Source organism: Caloenas nicobarica, chromosome 3 (genome assembly GCF_036013445.1).
Source record: "Caloenas nicobarica isolate bCalNic1 chromosome 3, bCalNic1.hap1, whole genome shotgun sequence".
Lineage (NCBI taxonomy): Eukaryota > Metazoa > Chordata > Aves > Columbiformes > Columbidae > Caloenas > Caloenas nicobarica.
The window spans coordinates 104181253-104208226 of record NC_088247.1 but is presented as its reverse complement, the minus strand read 5'-3'; the positions used below and the strand labels follow the sequence as shown (position 1 = coordinate 104208226).

At 42.6% G+C, this 26974-nt stretch overlaps 1 protein-coding gene across 1 annotated transcript in view; it reads right to left on the bottom strand.

The window, feature by feature from the left end:
• Positions 1 to 346: 346 nt before the first annotated feature.
• XDH (xanthine dehydrogenase) overlaps positions 347 to 26974 on the bottom strand; it is a 52449-nt gene continuing 25821 nt past the window's right edge. Inside the window, exons 16-37 of the mRNA XM_065632370.1 lie at positions 26496 to 26670; positions 25953 to 26042; positions 25116 to 25285; positions 22449 to 22572; positions 21919 to 22038; positions 20383 to 20479; positions 18390 to 18514; positions 17515 to 17648; positions 16730 to 16817; positions 16027 to 16113; positions 14404 to 14595; positions 13748 to 13893; positions 13084 to 13165; positions 12703 to 12798; positions 11857 to 11985; positions 10819 to 10893; positions 9936 to 9988; positions 8675 to 8789; positions 7952 to 8017; positions 6039 to 6227; positions 4794 to 4961; positions 347 to 3795 (exon numbers count right to left, since the gene is read on the bottom strand). Coding sequence (XP_065488442.1) covers positions 3745 to 3795; positions 4794 to 4961; positions 6039 to 6227; positions 7952 to 8017; positions 8675 to 8789; positions 9936 to 9988; positions 10819 to 10893; positions 11857 to 11985; positions 12703 to 12798; positions 13084 to 13165; positions 13748 to 13893; positions 14404 to 14595; positions 16027 to 16113; positions 16730 to 16817; positions 17515 to 17648; positions 18390 to 18514; positions 20383 to 20479; positions 21919 to 22038; positions 22449 to 22572; positions 25116 to 25285; positions 25953 to 26042; positions 26496 to 26670 — 2572 coding nt within the window. The 3' untranslated portion in view covers positions 347 to 3744. The remainder of the gene's footprint in view (positions 3796 to 4793; positions 4962 to 6038; positions 6228 to 7951; positions 8018 to 8674; positions 8790 to 9935; positions 9989 to 10818; positions 10894 to 11856; positions 11986 to 12702; positions 12799 to 13083; positions 13166 to 13747; positions 13894 to 14403; positions 14596 to 16026; positions 16114 to 16729; positions 16818 to 17514; positions 17649 to 18389; positions 18515 to 20382; positions 20480 to 21918; positions 22039 to 22448; positions 22573 to 25115; positions 25286 to 25952; positions 26043 to 26495; positions 26671 to 26974) is intronic.

Here is a 26974-nt window from a genome sequence, read left to right as displayed (position 1 = left end):
AGCTGGTGGGCCCGGTGGAGGTGGCCAGAAACATCAAGGATTCATCACGACGCTGCTGTGGGAAATGTGATGTGACTGCTCTAAGCTCCTCCTGGCAGAAAGCTGCCAGGGACTGGGCCTTCTTTTGTACTTGGCTGCCAGAGTGGCCTGGGTAGAGGCCCAGGCTCTCCAGCTGGGTTACCTGCCCTGTCTGGCTGGGTGGCCTGGAGCAACCATCCACCCTCTCCCAGCACTGGGCACTGAGCTGATCTGCCTCTGGGAAGGGTCCCGCCTTGGCCAAATGCCAAGGATGAGCTGAAGTTGTCCAGGTTGCAAATCGTGACAGACTTTCACCATAGCAGAGTAGTTTCCAGAATATTTTTTTAGCTTTATTTTGCAATGTTGTGACACTCACAGAGAATTCTGCCTGCGACAAAGACACCAATTTGATAATGCTCATTAAAGAACGACAGTGTGAAAACTGTTGATTAGAAGTGACCTAAAACAATCACCAAAAACTTGGCCTCTCTCTCTCATCAAGGGACATGCGATAAATAGTGTTAAGACGCGAAATGGGGTGGCCTCCTTTCACCCTCCCACAAAGTATCCAGCTACAGTAATAATTCCTTAAGTGCCGTTATTGTGCGTAATATTTTACAGTCCAGCAAGATGGCGCAGTTCCTCTTCTGAGGACACACTTCTGCAAGGGGAGAAGCGGCAAATCTCCAAATACACTTAACATTAGAGTCATCCATCCACGCTGCATTTCACTGAAAAGTACTAGGAAAGGAACATTTTTCTCTTCATAAGTAGCTTTCCCGTCTTCCGCAACTGCAAGTTGAAATGCCGAGCAGCGAGATGTGCGTGAAGAGATCTGACACGGCACCTCAGAGAGGACTGTGCTGTGCACTCATGACAGGAGAGCTATTCCCTGACAGCTCGGTAGTACAGAGCACGTTTTAAGTCCGGCAATATTACAGCAATATCTCCTCTTCCTCACGGCCCTCCGTAGTGGGTCCCAGTCCTTCCCTAAGGTATCCGGCACTTGTTTCCATGGGAAAGCGATGTATGAAGTGTTAAGACGCTAGAGGTGAAATGAAAATCTCAGCTTTGTCTTCCTTCAGGTCCCTGTTCCACCTGCAGCCCAGCCAGGTATTGCATTGATCTCCCTGTAAATTCGTGTTAGTCTCCAAGCTTCCCTTTTTCCTAAACCCTCCAAACCAGTTTCTGTAATTATTTTGTAACCATAATTTTATACTATTCCCCCCTCCCTCCCCGGTCCTCCTCTCTGGTATTTGATATTGCCTACATTCAATTCCTGTGCACCCCTAAGAGAAGATGTTTCCTCCTTCCATCAGCCAGTGGCTGTGGAAAGGTAATAAGAGGGCCCTGGGGCGGGATGGGCTTGAGGACAAAGACTGCTTCCCGGGAAACAGCAGATCACTGGGGATGCAGCAAAAGTGGCTCCACAGGCTAAAGTCTGCACTGAACTACACCGCTCTGACCATTGCATATACACGTAACTTGGCAAATGCACATCCAATTAATGTACAAAGTGAATAACAAAAGAGAGCCTCAACAAATTTAGTTTAAAAAAAAATCTCACCTCACCAGGCAGTCAGTGTGGCTACGTGAGACACTGCAAACCTATTCTGAAAGGATGAAAAAGGTGGTCCCAGAACCATGGGGGACACAGAGCACTCACTCCTCCTGCCAGTGACATCCCGCCATGCCCCAGGACTCTCACGGGGAGAAGGTCCCCATGAATGCTGGCAGCTTTCTCCTGAGACGGCGCTGGAAGCTCCTCGATATCACACTCTCTGCCTGTAGCTCCCCGTGTTCTGCATTAACACACATGATGATGTTCCCTTTGTGGCACTCTTGGTCTGGTTTGAATGAGCGGGTCTGGTGATCCCATGAGGTCAAATGCTGCAGAAACAGTGCTGATACCTGTCTGCCTTGCAGATTTTGCATTTTGTATCCCTCTGCGGACATTCAAGAAGGGGAATACACAGGCTCCAGTAGCTGGTCTTGCGCACAAATGATCACATTTTCTACTCTAAGAGGTTTTTTACATATTGCCAGCTTTCAGGAGAAAACAAAAATGTGTTCTTGGCCAGCACCTCAGAGCTTAAGAAACAACGATATCATATTTCAATTAATAAAACAATTACACAGCAAGCCCAGCAGGCACAAAATATTTTCTGCAACTCACATATACAAATGCCCTTTTCCCAAATGGTAGACCTAGAATATTTTAAGCGAGAAATAAATTTACACTTTTCCAAACTAAATGCCCTGGAGTGCTTAAAAAAAAAAAGTTTCAAACTGTGCATACATTGTTAGATCCTAAGATGAAGGCAAATTTCAAGCAGGATGTATGTGAGCAAAATTTGTATAAGGCAATAGAGTTACACCCTCTTGCATCATATTATTTTGATGGCCCTAGGAGTGCAAAAATAGAAAAAGGACGTTTTCATAAAGCTGTGGGCCAGAAAAACAGATAAAAGTTTGCAGGTGATGGGCAAGTATAGTACATGGCCAATATCATCTAGAGGTAACGCAATGCTACAGCATTAAACCTGAGTGCCAAAACCTGTGAAGAGGGATGCTCAGCATTAAATCCAACACAAAAAATACATTCAACCCAAAAGGCATGAGGTCGTGACATAGTTGGCACATTTCTCAGACAAGCAGTCCCTGTAGCGAAGCATACACATTCTCTTACATTCTGCAAAACTAAGGGTTGTCTTGAAAAGGCCAGGCCATAGCATGATGGCAAGGGATTGACCCTAGAGGGCACCCAGAGCCAACTAATCCCCAGCTGTGTCTGTCCCTGTCCTGTCCCTTTCCTGAGCTGGTATAAGTTGCCTTGAGAACAACTGTGAGTCACTTCTTCCACTACTCCAAGGTCCCTTTCTCAGATGCCCTCTCCTGCTTAAAAGATGGAGGAAAGATGTGGAGGTACGGTGGGAAAAAGGCTGAGCGAGTCAAATAAATCAGCATCTTGCTGGAAGACTTCTTGGTATCTTTAGTTTTTGTCTTTAATCAGAGAAGACAAGGTAGCACATGAACTAAAAAGTCATTAAAGCCCTGGTGTAGACAAAGCGATCCTCATTCATCTAAGGATAAATCAGCTATTGGTCACATTTTAGGGATTTCCTCTGAATCACTTTTGTTACGTATGTGAGACGATCATCGTCAGCTAACATCAAAACTCCTCCTCATCTTCCTCTAGTGTACATCTGGCTTGGTGTGCAGAGGGGGCACAACAGGGTCCAGCCCTCAGTGCCTCTCATCCCTTCTCCCATCTCAGCTAGAGGACTGTTTTTCTGGGTTCAAATTAAGTCCTTCTTGGCATCGCATCACAAGGGGATCCATCTTTTCCTCACAGTAGGAAAAACAAAACAAAACAAAACACCAACAACAAACAACCACCCTGCAGTTTCACATTGGCTGGTAATAAGCATGTCTCCCATCCTTGTAGCAATTTTAAATGAAAACTATAAGATTTTTCAATTACACCTGGATAACATCACCTTCCACTTGCTCTCCATTTGAATTTACATCAGAGCTATAATGCGGCAGCAATTCTCTCTCCTAGAGAAAATAATAATTGGACAATTAAATGTGAAAGCTCCATGAATCAGTGGATGGGACACATGAACACAGATTTTTTTTTTTTCCATTATAGTCCTACTGCCTTGTGGTCCCTCTGGTGTAAGCTCAGTTTCACGAGCAGAGTTTGCTCATCATACTTTCCTCTTACACACGCACAGACCACGGCTTAAAGGTCCCTGGCTCAGCAGAAGGGCACTGTAAAGAGGAAAAAAACAAAACAAAACAACCAGAAACAAACAAATAAAAACCAGTTAGCAACAGTGGCAACAAGGCAGGGTCCTAGCCTGGGTTTGGTGTGCCCCACCATGGTCCCTTTGAGGTAGGTGAGTTTGTACTGTTGAAGATCTGAGCTCATATCTGTCTTTCAAAACACAGATACCTGTCTCATGGCACTTCTATTAGAGGCTGTGCCTGGCTCTGGCTGAAGACCTGATGGTCAACAGTTAGTGCATGTTCTCAAAACTATTTCTGAGTCTTTCTCCCCAGAGATCAATCCAAGCATTAGGTGAGAAGGACTAAGATACCCAGGTTTTGCTCTTAACCACAGTGGGGATCAAGCTGATGAAAGCCTGGAGGACGTCCACATGGACAGCTGTTTTCTGAGTCACTGGAATCAGTAGGACTCTGGACGGACCCAATTCTATGCAGCTCTGTCACAACACAGTGACAGAGGAAGAGACCATGAAGAGAGAGTTACAGAATTAAATCCTGCACTCCTTCAGATCAACCCCACAGCCTCTAAGGAGACACCTGTGGTCATAACATTCAGCCGAGTGAGCGTTTTCAGGAAGACTTTCCTCTCCCTCCCTCCCTGAGAAACACCACTAAATCACAGAGTTGACCTGCAAGATATGTTAGTGGTGGTGATCCCCTAGGAAATCATGGTCAGGACCAGTAGGACAAGTTGTCAGTGCTTTGTTCTACAGACAGCACCTAAGGATGGAGGAATGAACTGCAGGTTCAGTGCTACTGTATGGCAGCCCTTCCTGCAATGGGAGCCCTAGCAATGCTGGTCTGTACATTTGGTGGCCCGTTAAATGAAGGATAATACCCCTGAAATAAAAATCAGCTCAAGTGGGGCCACAACCTCCCCATCCTGCCCTAATCCCAGACCTGGGCCACTGTGACCAGCACACACACTCCATTTGAAGCAGGCTGGTTAGGGAGCAGACTATGAAACCAGAAGCTGTTACCATTTTGGTGAAGATGTCCACACAAGCATTGCAGATCCTCTCTGGCGTGGCAGGGCTGTCCAGCCTGAATGGCTCAGTTAGGCCAGAGTCCTTCCTTGCCGAGTAGATGGCATCTTTAATGGCATAAAACACTGAGGCAGACAGGAACAGAGGTGGCTCTCCCACAGCCTAGACAAAACAAAAGCAAGAGTGAGGCTGCAGCCCAAAATAGTCCTGGCCCTGGAAAGGTTCATGAGTCTAACAGAAAGATGAGCAAGACCTACGTGACAATCAGGAATTGATCTCATTCCTCATTCATTTTGTAGGAAAACAAAAGATTTCTAACACAGCAAGGCTGTTATAAAGGAAAAAGGTACTAACTCATTCCCACAGCTTTTGGGGATGCTAAAGGGAGTTCAGATAAGGCAGTGGTGAACTGTTTGGGCAGAGAGCAGTATGCTCCATCACTGGGGGTCCTTCTGAAACAGCAGGAATGCCTCCCTCAGGGATTACACAATTATTATCTAGTACTGAGGTCCCTGCCTGCCCCTTTTTTCTTCATTCTGCCATCAGCGCTCATCACCCAAATAGTTCTCATTGATAAAGATGTTCCTATGGATGGATGGAGGGGACAAGGGAAACTGTAGGGAGCCAGGCCAGGCATATACACATAAGGATGCTGCGTGGCCTCTCTAAATGCTCCATTGAACCATAAGTGAAGCAAATTAATTGATGCTGTACATCCAGTCCTGCTCTGTGCAGCCATCACTGACTGCACAGAACAGGACTGACTGCAGTGGGCCATGTGGATTAATAATGGACATTTAAGGGTGACATGAGCACTGTGAAACAGCAAAGAAAGCACAACATGAAAACTCGGACACAAGATCGTGGTATATCTGATCTGGGAAGCGACACTGCTGGAAATGTTCTCTGCAGTGGTGGCTCTGGTGCCAGGTAGGGGCAATCAGGGAGCTGACATGCAGTGGGAGGCTGGCAGCCTCTGCTACAGCAGAACTGGCACAGCAAAGACACTTCTGCTCTCTCTAATAGACCATCAGGGCAGCAATGTGCAGGTTATTTCAGCTCTTCCTAGCTGTAACGGAGAGTATACATATTTCTGATAAGGAATGGGGACATGTCCTAAGCCCAGAATAAAGCCAGTATAACAGGATAAATTATTTAGACACATACATCATTACTTTATCACACTCAGCTTCACAAAATTACAGAGCAGTGAGAGGCCTGCAGATCTGGTAGGTATACCTTGGATGAATAAACCGCCTTGCTGTTTGGGCAGTCACGGAGAAGAGACACATAGAATTCTGTTGGGATGTCTCCAAATGCTGGGATTTTGTACATCCCAGGCCCTCGAGTATACAAGTTTCCTTCAGGAGAATAGCGCAGCTCCTCCATGGTGAAGAGCCCAAGGCCTTGGACAAATGCTCCTTCTATCTACGAACACATGCAAACAAGGTTACATTCTTTTTTGTGTGTTGTTCTTCCCTGGACAAGAACAAACAGTGATGATTTCCACCAGAGTTTTCAGCCCTCCCCTTCTGACTCATTTCCCACTTTTAATCTCAAAACTCTTGTCCCTTCTGCTGAGTACAGTCTGGCACCTTTGCACAATTCCTGTGTTCCCATATAGTTGTGACTGCATTTCCCTGGCAGGTGAAGCAATTTACAAATACATGTGAACAGATATGCTGTAAACACGGGACAAGAATTTTCTGATGAAGCAAGGGAAAAAAAAAATCAATGCCGAAATATTGATTACTTCACAGGCAGTTTAACACTGAATGAGTTGTACTTGCTGATAATTGAAAGGACAAGAAGATTAAAAGGACTGAAGATGACATGACACAGGAAGACAAACTATGTTTTGGTTTTTATTTCAGTATAAATGCTTTCCTAAGTGCTGCATATTCTCAGGTCATCAGCACAGACACCTGCAAAAACTATAAATTTCAGGAGGAGAAAAAAAAGGCAGGGGAGGGGAGCAGCTATGAGAGGGTGATGTGCTCAAACAACCCTAGATAAAGCAGCTCTGCTCTCTGTGCCCACAGAAAGATCTGACAGACAGACCAGCCTAAAGATTTGGCACAAACATTCATTAACCCAGCTCTGCATGCTTGTGTTCCTGCAGTCGTACAGCATTCTTTCTCTCTCCCACCCCCAGATCCTCTGCAGCTATTCATGGAAGGACACAGGAAGCTGAGATCCCTGACAGGCTCCATATAGCCCATCTCTTCACCCCCAGACCCAAACTGACAGGCTGCAAAACCAGAAAGACTCCTTCTCCCCTTAGTCACTTCCAAAAAAAGTCTCTTTCAGGATAAATGTCACTTTCAAAGATGTTTCATTTTAACTATAGCAGAGCTCTGCGAATTGTGGTCTCATATAAACCTCAAATCCTGCAGCAGTTTCACTGGAGTTATGCCATATCAACATCTAGAGTTAGCAAGGGAGCTAAGATGATTAAATGAGCATGTGCAAATGTCTAACGATTCATGTCCTAGTATATCAAACAACTCTGTGTTTATTACCTTTATTTGCTGAGAGGTATTCCTCGTGATTATTACTGCACAACATATGGAAATAAGCTTGTCCCTGCCCACAGAATTTGCAAGCTTCCTACTGAGATCCCTACACAGCAGTAGCTGGAAGACAGAATCTGCCACCCTAACTATTCACAGAAGAATTTTCACTGAATTAAATGAGACTTGATATTGACAGATAGGAGTATGAAAAGCAGGTGTGGGATTTAGTCTCGCATGCCACATTGTAGAAATTATGTCTGAGATGAGGTTATTCCATTGTATTAGTATTATCTGGATTCATTCCTTAGGCAAGGCAGATGCTGAAAAGCATCAGTGGGGTGGTAACTGGAGAATATCATGTAGTCTTAATATCCAAGGCAAAAAAACCCCCAACCAAACAAACAAAAAACCACAACACACACGATATTTCCCTACATAATTCTGTGCCTATTGCATAGTTAAGTGTAGGTCAAACTGGATTTCATAGCTAGTCTAAAATGCCTCACTGGATACCCAAGTTTAAAATGCTCTGTTTTCAAAGGCACAACCTGTAGAGGGATAATGGCTCATCTAGAAAAGCCTGAGGGTAGTGTGATTGCTGTAACACAGTGGAAATAGCAACACTAGTTCACTTACCTGTCCTATATCTATGGCTGGGTTCAGACTGGTACCAACATCCATAACAATGTCTGTGCGCATGTTCTAAAAGTCAGAAATAAAGAACAAATCAGCACAGAACATTGAAAGTGGTACACCATGGCCTTGTATCAGGAGGAGTGATGTATCCAAGCACTACCCACACTTGGCCAGTGTTCAACAATCTTTCTCAGCTCAACTCTCAATGCTGACTTTTAATCTGAGTTCATGCCTAAAGTAAATCAAAGAAACTCATTGCAATTTTCTCCAAAGGTCCAATGGATCCAATTTATATTAGCTCCAAGATGCTAGAGTCAGTGCTCTGTACCTGAGCATAACCAACTAAGTCAGATTCTGATGGGTTTTTTTCTTTTTTATGTCTTTCTATAAGTCTTCAGTGCTATTTTCAATTATTAACTCAATTTCAGTATGTTTCTGCTCTTTTGTGCTAACACAGTGCTGCTATCTCTTACTTAGCAAATCCAGTAACTTTTGCAATCATTCATTAAGCCTCCTAGTATCCCCACAGGGTAGATAATTGTCATTTTATTGTACTTTACGGATTGTTGCACTGTGGAACAGAGGAGTTAAGAAATTTACTGAAGGTCACATCAGACCAATGACAGAGCTAGGAACAGGCTAACACCCCATATTTGTTCTAACTCCCTGTGAATGTTTCCTTCACCTGAACACAGAGAGCCATTTCACTGCTGACATGCTCACCTTGTGGTCACCTGTCAGGCAGTCTATTTCAACCTCAGAGCAAGCAACACCATAACTGAAGTAGCAGAACGGTTTCCCTTCATTCTTTTCAAAGTCGTAGCCAAGGTCAGGAATTCTTGATACAAAGAAAATCAAAACTGCATTTCATTCCATGAACAGTCAAAATGAACACAAACACATTACAACTTGTCAGAATCCTTATTCACTTTTGTTTCATCCCTTCCATTAAGCCCATGCAGAAATGAAAAGTATAAACAACTATAAATAGAAATCTGCTAAAGCTGCTGTGTATTCCAAAACCTGACTGAAACTATCAAACTATGTTAGCCATCTTTATTTTCCCATGAACCTCAGGACTTGTGACAACTATTATGAACTCATTACCACCAATCCAGCAGCAAATCTTTTGCTTTTAGAGTGCAGTTGAATATTTCTTGGAGGTTCATTAAATTTCAGAGGATAACCAAGTTGAACCAGAAACTGGATTAAGCTAAGAACTGATTTTAAGCACAGTTCATGGCAAACCTTGTATCTGTTTACTTACACTTTATCTGAAAACTAGTTTATTAAAATACTGATCGTCACTTGGTTAAGAGAAAAACACATTTCTGAGATGCAACAGAAATGAGCTCATATTGTATTTTAGTCCTAAACAGGCTCTCCTCAGCACTGTGTCTAGTTTTTTATGTCAACCCCTCTGCCTCAGATATGATGGATCTCTGTTTTCCTCCAGCAGTACAGCTGACTTACAAAAGTGCCACATTTCAGAACTGCACAGGAACCAGCAAGAGTTTAAAGTGGGAGGATTAAGTTGACAACACTGGTATCTGCTCATGCCACAACAGACAGGATACTGCTCTAGCCAATTGTCGTAAGTAGCTTTGTCCTCAAGGACAACCCCTGTCCCCTTTTCCCCTGCATGACAGTTCTAGTGCAATGCTAAGTCACAAGGTTGACACAGAGCAGAGCTCCTGGCAAAGCTCCTATTTCATTCGTGCCTCCTCAGACCCAGGTCAGCTAGAGCGAGGTTAGATCTGCTCCAGATTTACATGAGATCTGAACCTGGCCTCAAGAACCGTACTCCATCAGAAGCCAGTTCTCCTCAGCCAGTAGAGCGTTAACCTCAGTTCAGCATTTCTAGGTAGGGAAGAGCATGCAGCCCTAAGTTAGAGCAGTGACAGAGGGACAGGGGCTGTAAATCCTCCCAGAATTTCCTTGGATGCAATTGAATAAGAGCTGTGCCTCTGCAGTATTCACTCACCTATAAAACCCCGTGGCTGACAGGCTAACACAGTTCTCATAGGCGGCTTTAATCTGGCAAAGTGAACAAGAGTTTGAAAACAGTGATTTTCCAACCAATCTCTGCAAAATAGCTACCCCAAATATAATTCCAGGAGAGCATGAATAGAAGGTGTCCAGTGAGAGACAGCTGTCATGCTACCCAGCACCAGCAGCGCCAAGGGAAACATCATGATGCACCTGCTTCCCCAAAAAGCCACGTCAGCAGCTACCAAGGGCAGAACTTGAGGAATAAGAGGGATAAGACTTGCTCATTTATTCAGCTCTCTGCTATAAATTAGGCTTTCCACCTCAGAGACAAAGGTCATCTTGACTTGAGTGAGGCCAGGGGAAATCCTATCCTGACTTCCAAATCACAAAGTCAAAGCTCCTCCCATGAAGAGAAGAGCTTGGATCTGAAAATGGCCTAAGAGCCTTAGAGCTCACCAGTCTCTTACTATTGAGAGTACAGAGCGATTGCAGCCAAGGAGCGCTACAGGAGGCAGATGGCAGCTTAGAGTCATCTTCGTTACAGAATCCCTTCACTACAAATCAGGTTTCTTCATGTCCAGGTCTGTAGTCTGACTAGAAAGATACATGTAACCCGTCAAGACTTTTATTTGGTCAAGTTTGTCATAGACAGGACCCAGGATGCGGAGAAATCTCAGTATTAAACTGATAACTGATGTTTTGGGGGTGACCTCTTGCAAGCTTTGGTTACTCCCCTTGCCAGGTTTCTATTTCACTGTCTTTGCTTAAATTTTGTTACTGAGATGCAGAAGGCCTGAAGGGTATACCTGCATACAGGGTTTGCCCACTAAAACAATCTCTGACAATGCCCACTTTTCTCATGACAAACAGCTTACCCAGTCTTCCCAGGATCCTTTGGGATTAGACTGTTTGATCGGCTCAAGTCTTTTTAAGATAGTCTGACATGCATTCTAAAAAACAAAGAGAGAGAAGCAATCTTTTAAGATTTGAAAAGTCAGCTTATAGTATTAAGAGTCCTATAAGAATTTCAAAGAACCTTCTGTTTAAATCAACATTGCCTTTAGGACTCTGGCATATCACAAAAAGGAACAAAGTTCACTAACAGATGGTTTGCTATATAGGAAGAAATGTTGACAAAGAGATTTTAAAATAGATTAGCTGTGCTGATAGCAGAAGGGAATCCCAAATACAGCACAGAACTTTCCAGACCATGATGCAAAATATCAGAAGAATATCATTTATACAGTAACTTTTTCTGTACCAATCACAGCAGGACACCTTAGCATACCTTGCAAGATGACCCTGCAGCACTGAAAAAAAAAAATACTCTTGCTGAAATTCAACCTACTCAGATAAGCTGTGAAGGGAATAAAAACAGCCTTCCTCTTTTCTTTAAGTCTGAGAATGACCAGTACTAAATTTCGCTTTTCAATGGAAGTCATACACCCTGCAAATATATGCATTGGTAACTCCAACATGTCGGCAAGTCACGACCATGCCATTGCAACAGAAGGATGTTTGCTCTAAGTGTATCAACACTTAGAGGTCTTTGGTTCTGGAGTAGAGCCCACAAACCACCTGCTATTAATATTTGCAGCACGATATATTTGTTACAGATAAGACCACAATAATTACTAAGAAGCTAGCTATTTAAATGGATGCTTTGTTCTTCTATTCACTTCGAGTAGTCAAAACAGTCCATTTTCAAACTACAAAAGGACTGAAGGAGAGTGTCAAACAACTTGGAAAAAAACAGGAGTTACAGCAGGTAAAGAAGTTATCAAGTATCCTTAGCCTGGAATTGCCTTTTGATGGTTGTATTTTTCTTAAGCAATAGATAAATACACATCAACTTGTCATGCTCTGGAGTCCCAGCTTATAACCCACTCATTTGAATAACTCAGTTTCCATACATGGACGGCCATTCCATTGATGTCGGCACTGACAGATGCGGCTGTCGGGGAGGTATTTGGGACAGTGTTTGTGCTGGTCTCACTGATGTGAATTTTGGAGGTGGGGATTCCCAGTGACCTGCTAGCAACCTGCAGAGCAAAGGTAAACAATTGGTAAGCAGCTGCTCTTACACATGGGCATAAGCATTCATAGCTTACACTGCAACCTCTACCCTCTCCCGTCCTAAGTTCCGTTTTTCTTGGAGACTCTGTTGATTTGGTGACTTAGAGTTAGCCAGAACATTATTAAGTTTGCCATTGCAGACTGAATGTGTGCAAGCACATACACGCACACTTTTGGCACAATGAAAGGCATTCATTTCACTACTGTGGAATTAAATTCTTCTCTCAACAATTATAAGAATCAGAGGATAAAGAATCCTATTAGGTTTCCCTTTCATTTCCCTGTCAAAGCAATGTTGTTCCCTTAGGCCTTTTTAACTATAAAGAAGTTAGAATATGCAGATAAATATGTTTGCAATAAGACTAATTTTTAGCATAAAATTTATGTAAACTGTAGTTTTATGGGATGAAAAGAAATTGCCAGAGAAGCTAGATTGTAAGCGTAACCTGCATTATCTACATAATAAGAGTTAAGATGATGAAGATTCTAATTCTAACACTCAATTGTAATAATACTCTGGAAATCCAGCACTGCTGCTGAGACAATTAACAGGAATTAGTCATTATTTGTTACCCTATGTACGTCCACAGAGGAAGGTTCAAGCTGTCTGAGGCAATACTATACAGTGAGTGTAATTTTCCTGAAAAGATGTCTCATTCGGTTAAGTCCAAACTCATTATTACCTGGATCATTTTGGTGTGAAGTCCTTGACCCATCTCAGTCCCACCATGTGTAAGTAACACAGAGCCATCTGTATACACATGGACCAGAGCTCCAGCCTATGAAAAGGAACATTAATCCAAGAGTCACCATAAATGAACTAGTGAAGTATCTGGCATGTTGTAGTTACAAGCTACAGAAAACACAGCTGCATTGTGGTGTCTTTTGGACAGTATAAACTCGTAATTGTTGTCTTGCTTATTTCCATTTGAAAAATGTATACTCTTTCTTAACTCATTTACTATTTCTCTGAAAAGCTCTTGTTTGGTACAAAGGGAGAGGGGACTGGCGAAGGCAACATATATCTACCCTCTCTACTGAAGAAAAGAATGACACTTACAGACCTGGTTCAGAAATGGAACAGTGAAACTGATGCCAAATTTGGTAGGAATAATGCACATCCCTCTCTTCTTCCAGCGATTCTGCCTGCAAGGAAAGAACGTTATTCATATACTTATGAGGCCTTCATCCTAACACAGTGCCGTGCTTCCCTCCAACAGCTTCGGTATCAAAGCAGAAAATAAATACCTGAATGCAATATAGAGTGAGTTGATCGGTAACTTTTATGAAAGATTAGCATTGTTTCTGGGTCCTAACAAAAAGAAAGCCAAACAGAAGATGCTCCCCCAGGCATTATAGAAGCAATTGTCTGGAATAATAACTATTCAGTTGTATATACAAGCCAACTAAAAAAAAAAAGACTATAAGGCAGTGGAAAGCCGACACAAATTGCCTTGATAGCCATCTGAAAAGTCTAGCTAGACTCAAGAGACCCACCTCCCCAAACAAAATCTTGTCCTGCCAGGTAAGATTCCTGCCTTATCTAAACTACCAGGTCACTGACAGAAGTTTCTTTCCACAGTGAGCCTGAAGGAATTTAAAAAAGATAAATTTTTACAAGTCACCTTGCAAATATATGGTCTGACTTTGCATCACTCAAGTTGCTAAGGGAACTTCAGAAACTTGTAAGCAACAGGTATACCCAGTAAAAAGCTCCAGAACACCTACTTGTTGAATTCTTCAATTAGTTTCTTCCTGGCGTGATAGCTACAGCTTGACAAACATTCATCCCAGCATCTTCGCAGAGTAAATCCCTCCAGCTTTTGGTTAAAATGAGTCAGGTCTCCTTCATTATAAAGATTGAGCTTCCGTACCTTCCCAAAGAGACATATAAAGGACATGCCAAATTTAATGCTTCAGACTACATCTTTTTAATGGATGACATCAAAAGCATGTTGGTTCCTGGTCTTACTCCTGTGTTCAACCTACAGAACAACAGAATTAACAGACATATATCTATTTATGGGAAAATGGGGACTAAGACATTAAGGCTGGGAATTTTTAAGAAAGACTGGGGCTTAAGCTCATTGTTAGTAAGCTTAAGGTACTTAGTGACTTTGGACTTTTTTTTAATATCTATCCTTAAACCTGAATATCTATCCTTAAAGCAGATGTTACACAGTTAAGGCTACTGAGGGAATTTAACGAATCAGAAAATAATCCATGCTATAATGTGGCTGTCTTACAGATAGTTAGAGATCCTGCTAAGGGCTTAGCAAAAATCAAGCAAAAGTTCTTATGTTTCAAAATTCCTGTGGTTGTTTCCCGTTCTCAGAGCTTGTTCAAAGGCAGCACCATCCTGAAATGTGTCAGTGGATCTGTACCTCCTCAGGTGGCAGGCCACACTTTCGGGCAAGGTCACTCATCCAGCACTCAGCAATCATCATTCCTTGGGGCCCTCCAAAGCCACGGAAGGCTGTGTTGGAAGCCAAGTTGGTCTTGCAAACAGTACCCACGGCGCTGACATTGGGGATGTTGTAGGAGTTATCCAAATGTAACAGAGCTCTGTCTAAAACCTGGTGAAGAGAAGGAATGGGAGTGAACACATTTTGTGTGAATCACATGTCAGACTTCTCACCAGCTGCCAAAGCGAGGCTTGAAAACTCTGAGCCTAATTTACAACAACCAGCACTTTCTCTTGCACCCTGCAGTTCTGCAGTGAACAGAGCTGGATCAGCACTGACGTGCAGCCACTACTCCCTCCCATCTGCAATGGAGCGTCAAGTGGTAACCTCCTGAAAGACAGGACAATAAGCACACTTCTCTGCTGACACTTATGACCCTGGGACAAATTGAGCTTCGAAGTCCTTTGTTGATCCTGGGCTCACGCTGAGTCAAACTGCTACTAAATGCCTTCACCCACCTGGAAGAACCAGAATCTTCTCTTAATTATACTGAATAATCTGTTACTGGATAGTCTTCCTGATGTCAAGTGACTCAGCAGCTGAGCTATGGCAGTAAGGGCAACTATATGAAACAAATATTTTCAACAGCTACATCTAAACTGCAAGATTTGAGATCTTCGTCCACTTATTGTCCAAACTGGGAAAGAGCCAGTGCTTCTTTCTGGTTTGTGTTCCCAGATTTCCCTTCCAGCAGTAGCACAGAGAGGGGATGACGCACCTCCAAACTTATTTCAACATGGAGCGCTTTCCAGGCCCCTGATTCAGATACAGAGAGACAATTCACACTGATGTACTCTCAACCAGACCCTTAGTTTCTGCAGACACTTGCCTGCCATTCTGCTCTGCACAGCACCAACCACATTGCTAGCATTGAATATGGCTCTGGTACAGAGCTCTTGCAGTTCTCCCCTACTGATATTGGATTAATTTTTGTAGAAAATTATTAAAGCTGAGTGGACTAGAGAAAGGGAGCTAGAATAAACATGACTGCCAGTAGGCTATTGGGTTTGTCACTCACACAACTGAAAAGGACAGGTTTTTTACTCATCGGCATAAAAATTCTTAGAGACAAACTCAGAACTCAGGCCCATACTTGTTCTTAGTGCTTGTGAAGCCAGTGTTAGCTTCAGCCAGTCCCTAACAAGCATGTTGATGTAGGCACTCTGCCCCATCAGTCCATTGGCTTGGATGTTTCTTATCTCAAGGAACCAGCTTTCCCTAAGGCTGGGGATCTATCAGTCATCATGCATTGTGCAACGAGTTTCCCATCACAGGCCTCTGTAATGTAAAGCAAGCTTTCTTGACTCTTTTGCCTGATCCAAGTTATTACAGCATAAGAATTATGTGGCACATGCCAAGGCAGGTGAATTGTCTCAGAGAGCAGCTGTAGAAGCTCCAAAAACCCATCAAGGTCTGGTTTTAGTCATGTCAGAGTGCAGGATGTGCAAGCAATGCTGTAGACAACAACTCTCCCAAGTCAGAGCAAAAGGTTGCACACGGAAACATCTTCCACCTAGTTAGCCATCAGAAAATTTTACTTACACCATAAGAGAGGTCTACAGAGTTGCCCCCATTGCTGTAGTAAGACACCTGCAGACTCTTGACTCTCCCGTTCTTCATGAAACCGACCTGTCAAGAAAGTCTCCTCAGTAATCAGTTTTCTACAAAATGTTCTGTTTTGTGCTTCCCTCCAAAAACTGAATAGACCTCATACAGGCAAAAAAGCTGACCATCCTCTGCTGCAGCATAGGACCAGCACACGTAGCAACTGAGGAAGCTTCTCAGTAATGGGTCCATATATACACCTTAATCTTGCTCCAGAGAACCCTTCTAAAATAAATGCTGGCCACTTGTCACAGCCACACCTTCCTTAACAGGTTTTGGCTTTGAAAAGCAAAAGCATCCCCATCCAGGGGATTGAAGAGGAAAGGAAGTTCACAAAACAAATAGTATGAAACTGTAAACAAATGGGGAGGCATATAAGAACGATGTGATTGTCAACAAGGGCAAAGTCTTGGTTGCAAGGAAGAGGGAAGTATTTATGCTGAGGTCACAAGAAGGGAACTACCTGAGCCAAAATAACTTCAGCAGGAGTTGAAGAGGAAAAACGCTATAACCTAGCTGGACCAGATCCATTTGCAGCAGGGAAGATCAGCAGCGAAACAACCAGAGCAGTATCTTACTACTCTGCTGTTTCAGGTGACAACACTGAGACAACATGCATTCATTTCATATGTATGCATACCTTGTACCTTCCCAGGAAGGGATGTCTCCCACCGCTTATCAGCATGTCCTCATCTCGATCCAGCATGCACCTCACTGGGCGGCCAGTTCTGTCAAAGGATACATTTATCAGGCAAAGCCTGAAACGCACAATACAATTCCTACAGGGCAAGACTCTCCTCTTTCTGGTGACCACTGTTTTTCCAGAGTGGCAATGGGGAGTTTGGGGTAAACTGCTTGGTTTATGTAACTTCCCCTTAACAAAATGGCAAGATTCAGTTAAAAACCAAACCAAAACAAAACAAATAAAATTAATACCTTAGAGGCTGGGACCTGTTCATGAAAACTCTTACAGAGACTCATATTAGAAAGAAGGATAGTTTCGCAGAGAAACAGGTGCTAGAAACCAAGGAATCAGTGTTTTCTAGACTATTTCTCAAGGACCTCTTTTGGCTTTGCAAGAGAGAATGTCCTATGAATTATGTAATAATGCTAAGTAAATGCTGACTAGCCTTCAATTTGACCGTGTTTATTTGCTTATTTATTATCCAAGGATGAAAACAAGGAGGAAAGGAGTTCTTCATTTTCTAACAATTCTGCCTTCCCAGTCTCTCTCTTCAGGCTGTAAAAATACCTAGGGAATTCCATAGATGTTATTTCATAACCTCTGGGATATAAAAACAGTGGTTTGGCTGGCAAAGACAAAGGAAAGAAAAAAATGCACATAGACAAATTATTGGACAAATGCACATAGTTAGAGAAATCAGTCTGAAAGGAAAAAGCCTTGTTCCCCACACCCAAACTTACTTGAAGGCTGCGACAGCCACTGCACATGTCAAAATAGTACTTCTAGTCTCTTTTCCTCCAAATCCTCCTCCCATTCTTTTAACTCGAACCACAATTCGATTTGAAGGGACTCCTAATGCATTAGCAGCAAACTCCTGAAGAAAAAGAGATCAGCAGCATGTACAGAGCTGAGCTGGTGTTAAGAACTAGAGACCAACAGACTGCCCTTCTGCAACCATTGCAACAGTACAAATACTCTGTTACGTTGCAGGTCCTGTTGGTCTTGCAATTGAATTTGTTGCAACTGGAATAAATAAACTCAGTATTTAATCTCACAGGTGGGAAGGAACACAGTGCTTCAGAAGACAGCACCAGATCCGGACGAGACGAACATGAGACGAGGTTACCAAGATATAGGTCTAATTCAGCACAGGGTTTCATGTCCATACCACTCTGTCCATTCTACTCACTCAATTATGAGACTTTTGGACAGTTTTGGTGAGTCAGTAAACAGGCCAAAGACATCCCTTAGTGCCAGCAGCCTATCTCACAAGCTGACACAGTTGGTGTATACATAGCCTGTGTTTGCACCATCTCTCTTTCTGACATGTCATACAATACCCATGCCTACTGACCAGCTAGCACTCTCTCCAGAAAGGGTTAAGCACATAATCCCTGGTGACAAAGTTTTGCTGCCAACAGAAACATCTTTGTCACTTGGAAGCAGATTCAGGACACCAGTAGAATAATTATGGACTTTTGATCCCATATCTGACCCTAAGACTATGTGGTTTTTTTAACTCATGACAAGATCAGATCAACTGTAAAACAACTGTTTATCTAGTCTGAAACTGAGAAACTAATGCCTTTTAGGTAGCAAGCCAACGAGACAGTACCTGTGTCTTCATCAGGTTTTGGGTTGACACGAAGAGTTCCATCTCACCATCTTCCCCCTTTGGCACAGCCAGAGTACAGTGAGTTTCCAGGTAGAAATGCTCCTGCCCAGCAAGGTACATCTCTCCTAGAAAATGGAAAGAAATGTCCCAAAGATAAGGTGTCCCTGGTGTTACAAGGTGTCTCACATCATGTGCTGCCCACAAGCTACTGCCCTTTTGACGTGTTAAATGACAACCCTTTGCACTGTCCAGCACTGGATATCCCTAGCTCTAAAATTGACACTACTGGTTCAGCTATTAAAAAACAAAAGAAAGCCTGCACACCATGCCATTGACCCAGCACCATTTAAGATGCAGTGTTTGGTGCCTTCCAGACTGCCCTGATAACACCGCTGAGACAAAGGATAAAAATAAAACAAGCATAGTCTAGCTGAGCAGACCAAATACAAGGTTACAGACTTTGAAACAGGAGAACAAAAATAGAAACCCAAAATGCCTTAGGATCTAACTGAGAATCAACTCTGTCACTGTATGTGGCTCTTTCCCAGAACATCTTACCTGGCAGTGCTGAGGGTACAATTTCCACTCACGTTACATTCTACTAAATGTCAGAATCAACTTCCTTTCCTAGTCATGGCCCTGGTCTATTCAGCTACCACGAAAATTAATATTCCAAGCAGTTTTCAAAATCCTGTTCCTCTCTTCCTTTTGTTAAATCCAGCAACCGCAAAGTAGCTGCTTTCATTAGGTACATCAGTGAGAAATGCACATTTGCATGAGACAACACCTACTCTGTAGCCTACTCTTCTCCTCACCTCAAGGGAATGGGCCTGGCATTCACACAGTATTGCAGCCTTTTAAATAATCGACTCTTCTATCTCAGAACAATTTCTGCCTTGACCGGCACAGTATTTTCATTTTGTGTAGCATAATACACTATAAGGAACAGTTAACAACAGCTTATGACACCTTTGAAGGACCAATGCTGGTTTCTCACTGCAAAGTCTTGGCAATGCATACCAAAATATTAATACAACAAATGACAGACCTGGAAATGGGTGTTTTGGTTAAATAACTCTGCCCTTCCCCCATGGGGAGGTAAAGGGGGCAGGCTTCTCTGATCTTCCAGAAGAATCACTTCACACCAGCATTTATGTCTGTAACTGATTTTGTTTCCCTCTCAGATCTTTAAGATGGAAACAACACTCTATTATTGATAAATACATAGTTCTCCAAAGGTCTGATGTTGGAGACTCTTCCTCTCGGGAGCTGTTGATCGGTGACATACACCAAGCAATGACACGGGTCTGACAGAGTATTCACAGCTCTGGCACTCTCCCCTCCTAACTCATAGAGGTTTTAAACAGTTGTTGATATTATAATTACTACGTTTACCTATGTCTCTACGACCTGCTTGGGAGACTCCAACTGAATGAAACCAAGAAGCACAGCAAAAAAAAAACCCATCCTCAAAGACAGACCAATGACCAAGGTTGAGAATGTGTTACAGGGCAGCGCCATGTTCTTCACGATACCTACAGGCACCAATGTTGATGGATCGGGTTTTCAGATGCATGTACACCCCATTTGCATAATATGCAGTCATACACCGGGTTAAAGAAAATTGACTGACCATAAGAGTCAGACCAGACTATGTCTGGACAGGAAAAAGCTCAAATGGATACATTTTGGGGAAGAAAGGGAGAAAAAAAAATCACTCTGTAGAATATTTACTTAAGAAAAATGTGTCCTTACATTGGAAGAGAGTGTTTACAGGGGCACAGCTGGGAGCATTCAAGCCTGTTTGAAACTGAAATTAAATCTTTCTCAAGCTATTTGTGTATAAACAGTTAGTTGAAACTTAAATAAACGTAGCTCCACAAGCCTTACTTTCATGAGTTCAGTGTCATATGCATAAAAAGGAGGCTGATAGTTTGACTTCTTTTGACACAAGCTATCCCATTTTAAAAGAAGTATTAATGCTTATTCTCACCTTCCAAAATGTGATCAGATTCTTCAAATCCTTTTTTCACATCTCCTTTATTAATCCTCTTTATAGATTTCAGAAAGGATTGTTTCTCAATAGCTTCCTAGGAAACATAATGACACAAACTTTTGTGAAAGCAAAGCTTCCTCTGGCTGAAGGAGAAATATCCAAGACAAAAAGCATAAGAACTTATCAGACTCTAACTATAGTAACAGCCAAGTGACTTGGCTTAAAGCAGCACAAAATATTTTTTGGCAACACAGCAATTTCACAATAAATACCATAACTGGACAATCTTCTATTGTTCCTTGTGACTCATATCACATTATGGACCCAGAATCTCAAGGTTTGTAGCCACCAGAGCTATGACTTACAACTTCTGTTAAATTATAGGCTGTGGCCCAGAAAAGGGGGAAAAGGAAAAAAGAAAAAAAAAAAAAAAGAAGATAAAAAGAAAAGAGACATAAGGAGAAAACATAATCTCTCAGACAGCATAAGAACTTCTGCAGAAATAGTTCACTTCTGAGCTAATAATATCTTTCTTTAGGAAGTTTTAGAAATCCATTTTGCTTTTGCCAAAACCGAAGCTTTCCATAATGGAAAAATAAAGAAAAAAAAAAATCTTGTTTGTGAACCCATAAATCATACAAACAAACTAAAACCTCTGTCCACAGATGCCAGTACCAATGTCTGGACTAGCCAATGCACAGACCCTTTGTATTTGCATGAATACGATTCACATTACAAAATACATGGTATGAAATATTGACCATTTAAAAAAATTAATTAGAATCCCATAGTTGTACTATCTCCCCAATAAAAGTGGCTTCGCATTTTTTTTCTCCTTTCTCAATGTGAAAACTTTATTATCATTTGCGTTTACTGTCACATAAGCAAATGTGGTTAACAAGCCTTCTAGTTAAAAAAAAAAAAAAAAAGACATAAAACTATCACAAATCATTTACATTAATTTCTTCAGCTTTGAAAAAAGCCATTTAAGGGCTGCGTCCATACAGTCAGTGGAAATGTTCACAGTGGAGAGTGAACTCCTTGAAATTAATTTAATCAGCTTTAGAAACTAGACAAGTGGTCTGTAGAAATCCCAGAGAAGCAGTGAAGTGACAGAGCTAGAAGAGACGTTTTCACATTGTTATTATTGAGTGTTATAAATCAGAGAATGAAGACTGAATGAATAACGATCAAGCCATCAGGGTCACACCAGAGAATATTGAAAGTAAGAACCTGCGAGTGAGAATGTAACTGGCAGTAACCTTGTTCATTTAAACAAATTTGTGCTGAGCACAATATATCTACCAGAGTTTGGTTTATTTGTTCTAGCTTTAAATAACACAGAACAAGTTACTGTACTCCAAATCAGTATCACAAAGGTGCGTGCTCTTTATATGTAAATATAAAATTTTTTCCTTCTATCCATATCCTGCTGCACCCACAAAGACTAACAAAACATGTGGCTAAATAACCATACACATGAGAACAGAAGCGTCCCAAGCTAACTGCAGAAGTGGATCTGAGCTGTCGTACCTGAATTGTGACAATAGGTTTGAGCTCTTCATACTCAATCTTTACGGCTTTAGCTGCTCTTCTGGAATGTTCTTGTGTATCTGCAACAACTGCACCGATGATATGACCAACACAAGTGACCTATGGGCAAGATTAGGACCGACCATCATTTGGTGTGTATATATGCAGTAACTGAAAGGCTTACAATAATTCTCTTCATCTGTTCCTTTTGTGCACTTTTTCGTCTGTTTGTTCAGACTGGTCTATTTAAAACCAGTCAAGGGAAAATGATCACAAACAACTTGGGACAGTAACCAAGTGAGTGAGCTTGTCCCAGGGACCTGCAGCTTAGAGGAGAAGAGTGCAGGTAACAGAGGAGAGGGTCACGGTGCAAGGGGACTCAGGCCCAACTGAATTTGGCACTGAGATTTCAATTGACTCCAGTGCAGTCAGGATTTATCTCTGTATAAGGCAGAGGACTTCACCAGACAATTTGACAAATCTTATCTCCGGAGCAGTGTGATTGAAAAAGGCTATTTTTAACCACATACCACATCCTCAGCAAAGACGGTCTCATCATTACCGATGCCAGTGATGTTACTGCCAGGAACGTCCTTGGCAGAGACAAAACACACAAACCCAGGAACACTCTGGGCTTCAGATGCATCTACAGAACTAAAGAAAGGAGAAGGAGAGGCAGCATTATTATTTTTCATTTCTCTTTTTTTGCTTATGAGATACCAATACATTTTCAGGCCTAATTCCCTGAAGTCTGGATATGCAAAAGAGGAGGAGTTTGTCACATGAATATGAAGACAGAAAAAGCAACATATTAAACTAAAATAATTTGAGATCTTAATGATAATTTGAATCCTGACTGTGAGTCTGATCACCAGTCTGCTTCTTTGGACTATACTGTATCATACATATTTTTCCTAAGACATATCTGAACCTGATACAAATGCCACATGTACTTAAGATCCCTCGACATGCCCTACCAAAGACAGATTAGTGTTAATGATGGTATGCCTCCACTGTCGTCTTAGCTGCCGTGATCCTGTGAAGGCAAGATTCCTTCCGATCTATTGGTAAACATGACATTTTACTGTAGACACGTATCTTCTACTGTGGGTTCACCTCTAGAAAAAAAGGTGGCTGCGAGTCAGGGAGAAGTTGTTGAGTATCAATCGCAAGGAAGCTGTAGCATATTTTAAAGTATGCAAAAGAAATGACACTCTAAAAGACAAAAAGCTTCATGAAAAGCTTTCTTTGGTAATCAGCAAAAGAGGTATCTAGCCAAAATGCTTGTCTGCTTCAATGATATAAACATTTAAAACTAAATGACAAGCAGGACTGAAAGTCACTAGAAAAGTACAATATATTTTAATTTTTGTGCGGAGCACTTCATAAAAATGTATTACAAAAGACTTTCAAGCTCCTTTTGCAATATTTTGTACGTGGCTATGTAATTGGCTTGCTTTACAAGGGAACTGTTGGGAATAGAAAAGCTATGGCTTTGTTTCTGCTGAATGATTTATTGTCTTCTGCAAATTACTGCAATTTTTTCAGCATGCTTGTTTAGATTCTTGAAACTTCGATACAAATTGTGCCTGAAAGTAGCTGTTTATGCATCCCAGTGAGCTACAGACTTTTAAAAAAAGACATTAAACGTGTGAACTAACTTTCCCATATGAACTCTTAGACAGCAGGAACTGAGGACAATGCTATTTTTCTTTGGAAAGTTCACTTTCCGTTGCTTCTGCAGTAACACCTCAGAAAGAATCTCTGACAGTTTCCCTTAGTTAAAAATAAAGAGGCAGACGATTCCTAATTTACAGTTGGTGTTCAAAATCTGACTCAGGTGAAGCAGAAGTTTTCAGATCCAATATTTTGACTGATGAAATCATAGACTGAGATACTTCTGTCACTTGAGGAAACTTTCTACCACTTCCTCTACAGAACAACACAGGCTCACACCTAGAAATGTGAGTGCACAATGCAAATGCAAGAGAATATATACAGCAACCTCTAGAAAACACCACATATTGCGGTCGCAGGCATAGATCTGATGCTTTCTCTGTTGTCCCATCTGCACTGGTAGTAGTAAGAACGCTTACGCATTTGCAGCACTCATCAATGACCACATTGCAACACCTGATTTAACTACGATGACGGAACAATTTGTTTCATAACCTGCGAGTTGACTACTACATCTGTGCATCCATGACCACCATGCTGCCCATCCCATGTTAAATCACTGTTGGGAACCTCCTGGCAGGAAGCCTAAACAGGCGGGAAGTATTGCCTAAGGAACGAACAGCACACGGCAAGGCTTATTGAGGATGACATGAGGTGACGTAACACAGTGTCCCTCGTCAGAGCAATGGAGGGCAGATGAGATTCCACAGAGCCATCACAGTGTAAACATAATGAGGGACTGGGGAAGTCCGTCAGTCCCTCAATATAACGGCATTAAAACTCATATGAGAATTTAGATGGCATTACCTGCCAGGATAGGCATTCTAGAGTTCAATAGTCACTATTGTTATAAATTCTGCACCAGTCATGCCCTGTGTGGACAAGATGTTTTCAAAGCCAGCTTCACTTCCCATATACTGACCTATCCGCCTTGCTACAGCCAAGCACAAACAGGTCTACACCTAGCAGCTGAAGCTAACTCACATAGGACTGTTATGCAGAGGGCTTGACCATAGCCAGTGCAAGCAAGCACTGTGCAAGGCAAAAACCAGAAGACAATACGCATACAGCTGACTCGCCCGCAGGAGTGCTGTGGTGGAACTGCATGTTACAACCTGCATTTTTAGGCAGATAGGAAAGAGTATGTTCAAGCTGTATGGTCCGGTTAGTGATTAAAATGACATCTCAGACATTGTGGTGCTCTCCTACCCTGCTCCTTTTTAATGCTGCATGCTTAGGTACAACAGATGGGACAGGCAAGAAGGTTGCTTAGGGCTGAGGGCTTGGTGCTGCAGCAAAACTCTGAGTTTTGTGTTAATTCCTTCATATTCCCACTGACGCAGACTCACAAGGCGGCTGTAACACCAACAGCTCCCCTCCATGTAACAAAGCGCAGTGAACTGCTGGAGCTCCCACTCATGTAGAAACCTCTCCCTCACCCGCAACTCGACAGGACAATGTTTTCTAAGCCGCCAGGCACTGGATGCTTCCAACATCTGAAACTCAGAAGCAACACTTACAGGATCTTAGCGTGGGCTTTGGTGCTGGTCACCAGCGTTAGATACAGCTCTTTCTCATAGTGAGGGATGTCATCGCAGTAAACAGCTTCTCCACATGCTTGTTTGGCTGCTGAAACGTGCATCAAAGGCCGGCCCACCATATCTTCAACTGCCTGGCCCTTGGGCACTTCCTGGAGTAAAACACATAAGTGACTACTACAGCTCATATCGCAGGGGACAGAAGCATTCATGGGAGAGCAAAAGGCACAGTGAGACATTCAAGTGAGATGGGGAATGGGGTGGGGGCTCGGTCCTGTGGGAAAGGAGGGGCAACAAGATGGAGTGGCTCCACAGAGGGGGGTGTAGACAATGAAGTGAAAGGGATTCCGTTTTTGAAACTGCTGTGGAAGAGAAGGGTTTGATGTGACGGCTCATATAAAAGTTTCGAGTTCTGAAACTAGCTTCTACTCTCAAAGCTCAAGAGAACAGGTCATCAATGGAGAAATAAGGAAGATATATCCTGAGAGATGCAAAGGAAGACCAGCTGTAACTGGGGAAAGCAGAAGGGCAATTTCAATTTGGATGTGGAGCTGGCTGCAGGAAGAAAGTACTACCCACAGCAATTTTTATGAAGCTGTCAGGAACTGTCTTGGGCAATGACAGCAAAGAACATTGTACCCTAAAGCGAGGAAGAGACTGAGATTCAAATACAAGCCTCAGGAATTGTGCCTGAAAGTAGCTGTTTATGCATCCCCGTGAGCTACAGACTTTTAAAAAAAAGTTCAGGGAGAGAAGAAGATAAGAAGCACAGAGACTGAGAAAAGCCCAGGTCTATGTCATGCAGGTACTGCTACTTACTTGGAAGAGCTGGGCGTTTGCAATGGGATCTTTGCGAAACAGCTCTGTAGCACTGATGTAGTTCGAGGGAACAGGTTCACACAGGTTGTTCTGCCAGAGACATATTAAAGAAAAATCGTCTTCTCTGCCAGTCACTTTCTCACATTCCCCAGTAGCCCAGGATATTCTCCATCCTCCAGTGAAGATAATTTGTCTTTTATGGGGTGAAAGGCAAACAGGGCTCAGGCTCTGTGCAAAGAATAGCCACAGACCCACAAGAGCAGTTGTAATGCAACAAAGGGGAGAAGTCCAGGAATCCTCCTGTGAACCCACAGTTCAGCATCCTTCCACAGAGAGGTGGGGATGCCACGAGGAAGCCAGTAGGAAGATACACTAGTCACTGTCATGCAGGTAAGGAGTAGAATAGCTCCGGCAGCTATTGCAACATGGAGTTTGTTATCAGGTATGACTCTGCTTGAATCTGAATCCCCCCCATGCCTTCCCCACCAAGACAGCACATACAGGACCTCCTTCCCCAAATCTGCCTTCTCTAGCAGCACTCACATTGCCATTGTGGTTCTTGCTCATTTTCTGAAGGACTGTCAGGTAGAACTTGAAGAAGAAGCTGAGCGTGAGCGTGCGTCGGAAATCCACCATCCCCCCAGGCGCAGAAGGGGACAGATCCATTTCACCAGCCAGTAAGCGACAGGCATCCTGCAGCAGCTTCTCATTCCAGTCTCTGCAAGGGAACAAAGGTGACACACAGTCCTTGCTCAGCCCCAAATATCACCAGAGCAGACTCTTCTGACATGGCAGCCCCACAAGCTGTCATGCAACAGCCACCTGTTCTATCTCTGTTTACAGTATACCTGTCAGCTTTGCTGTCATCTTGGGCTCATGTCATCTTTTCTGAAGATGTGTCAAAGCTATTAAATTATAAGAGCGCAGACTTCTCAGTCCAGTTTGAAAAAAAATCAGTTTCATATGTCATGCCCACATCTAGCTTCTGCCCACTTCAACAGATGAGTGAATTTATCAAGGAA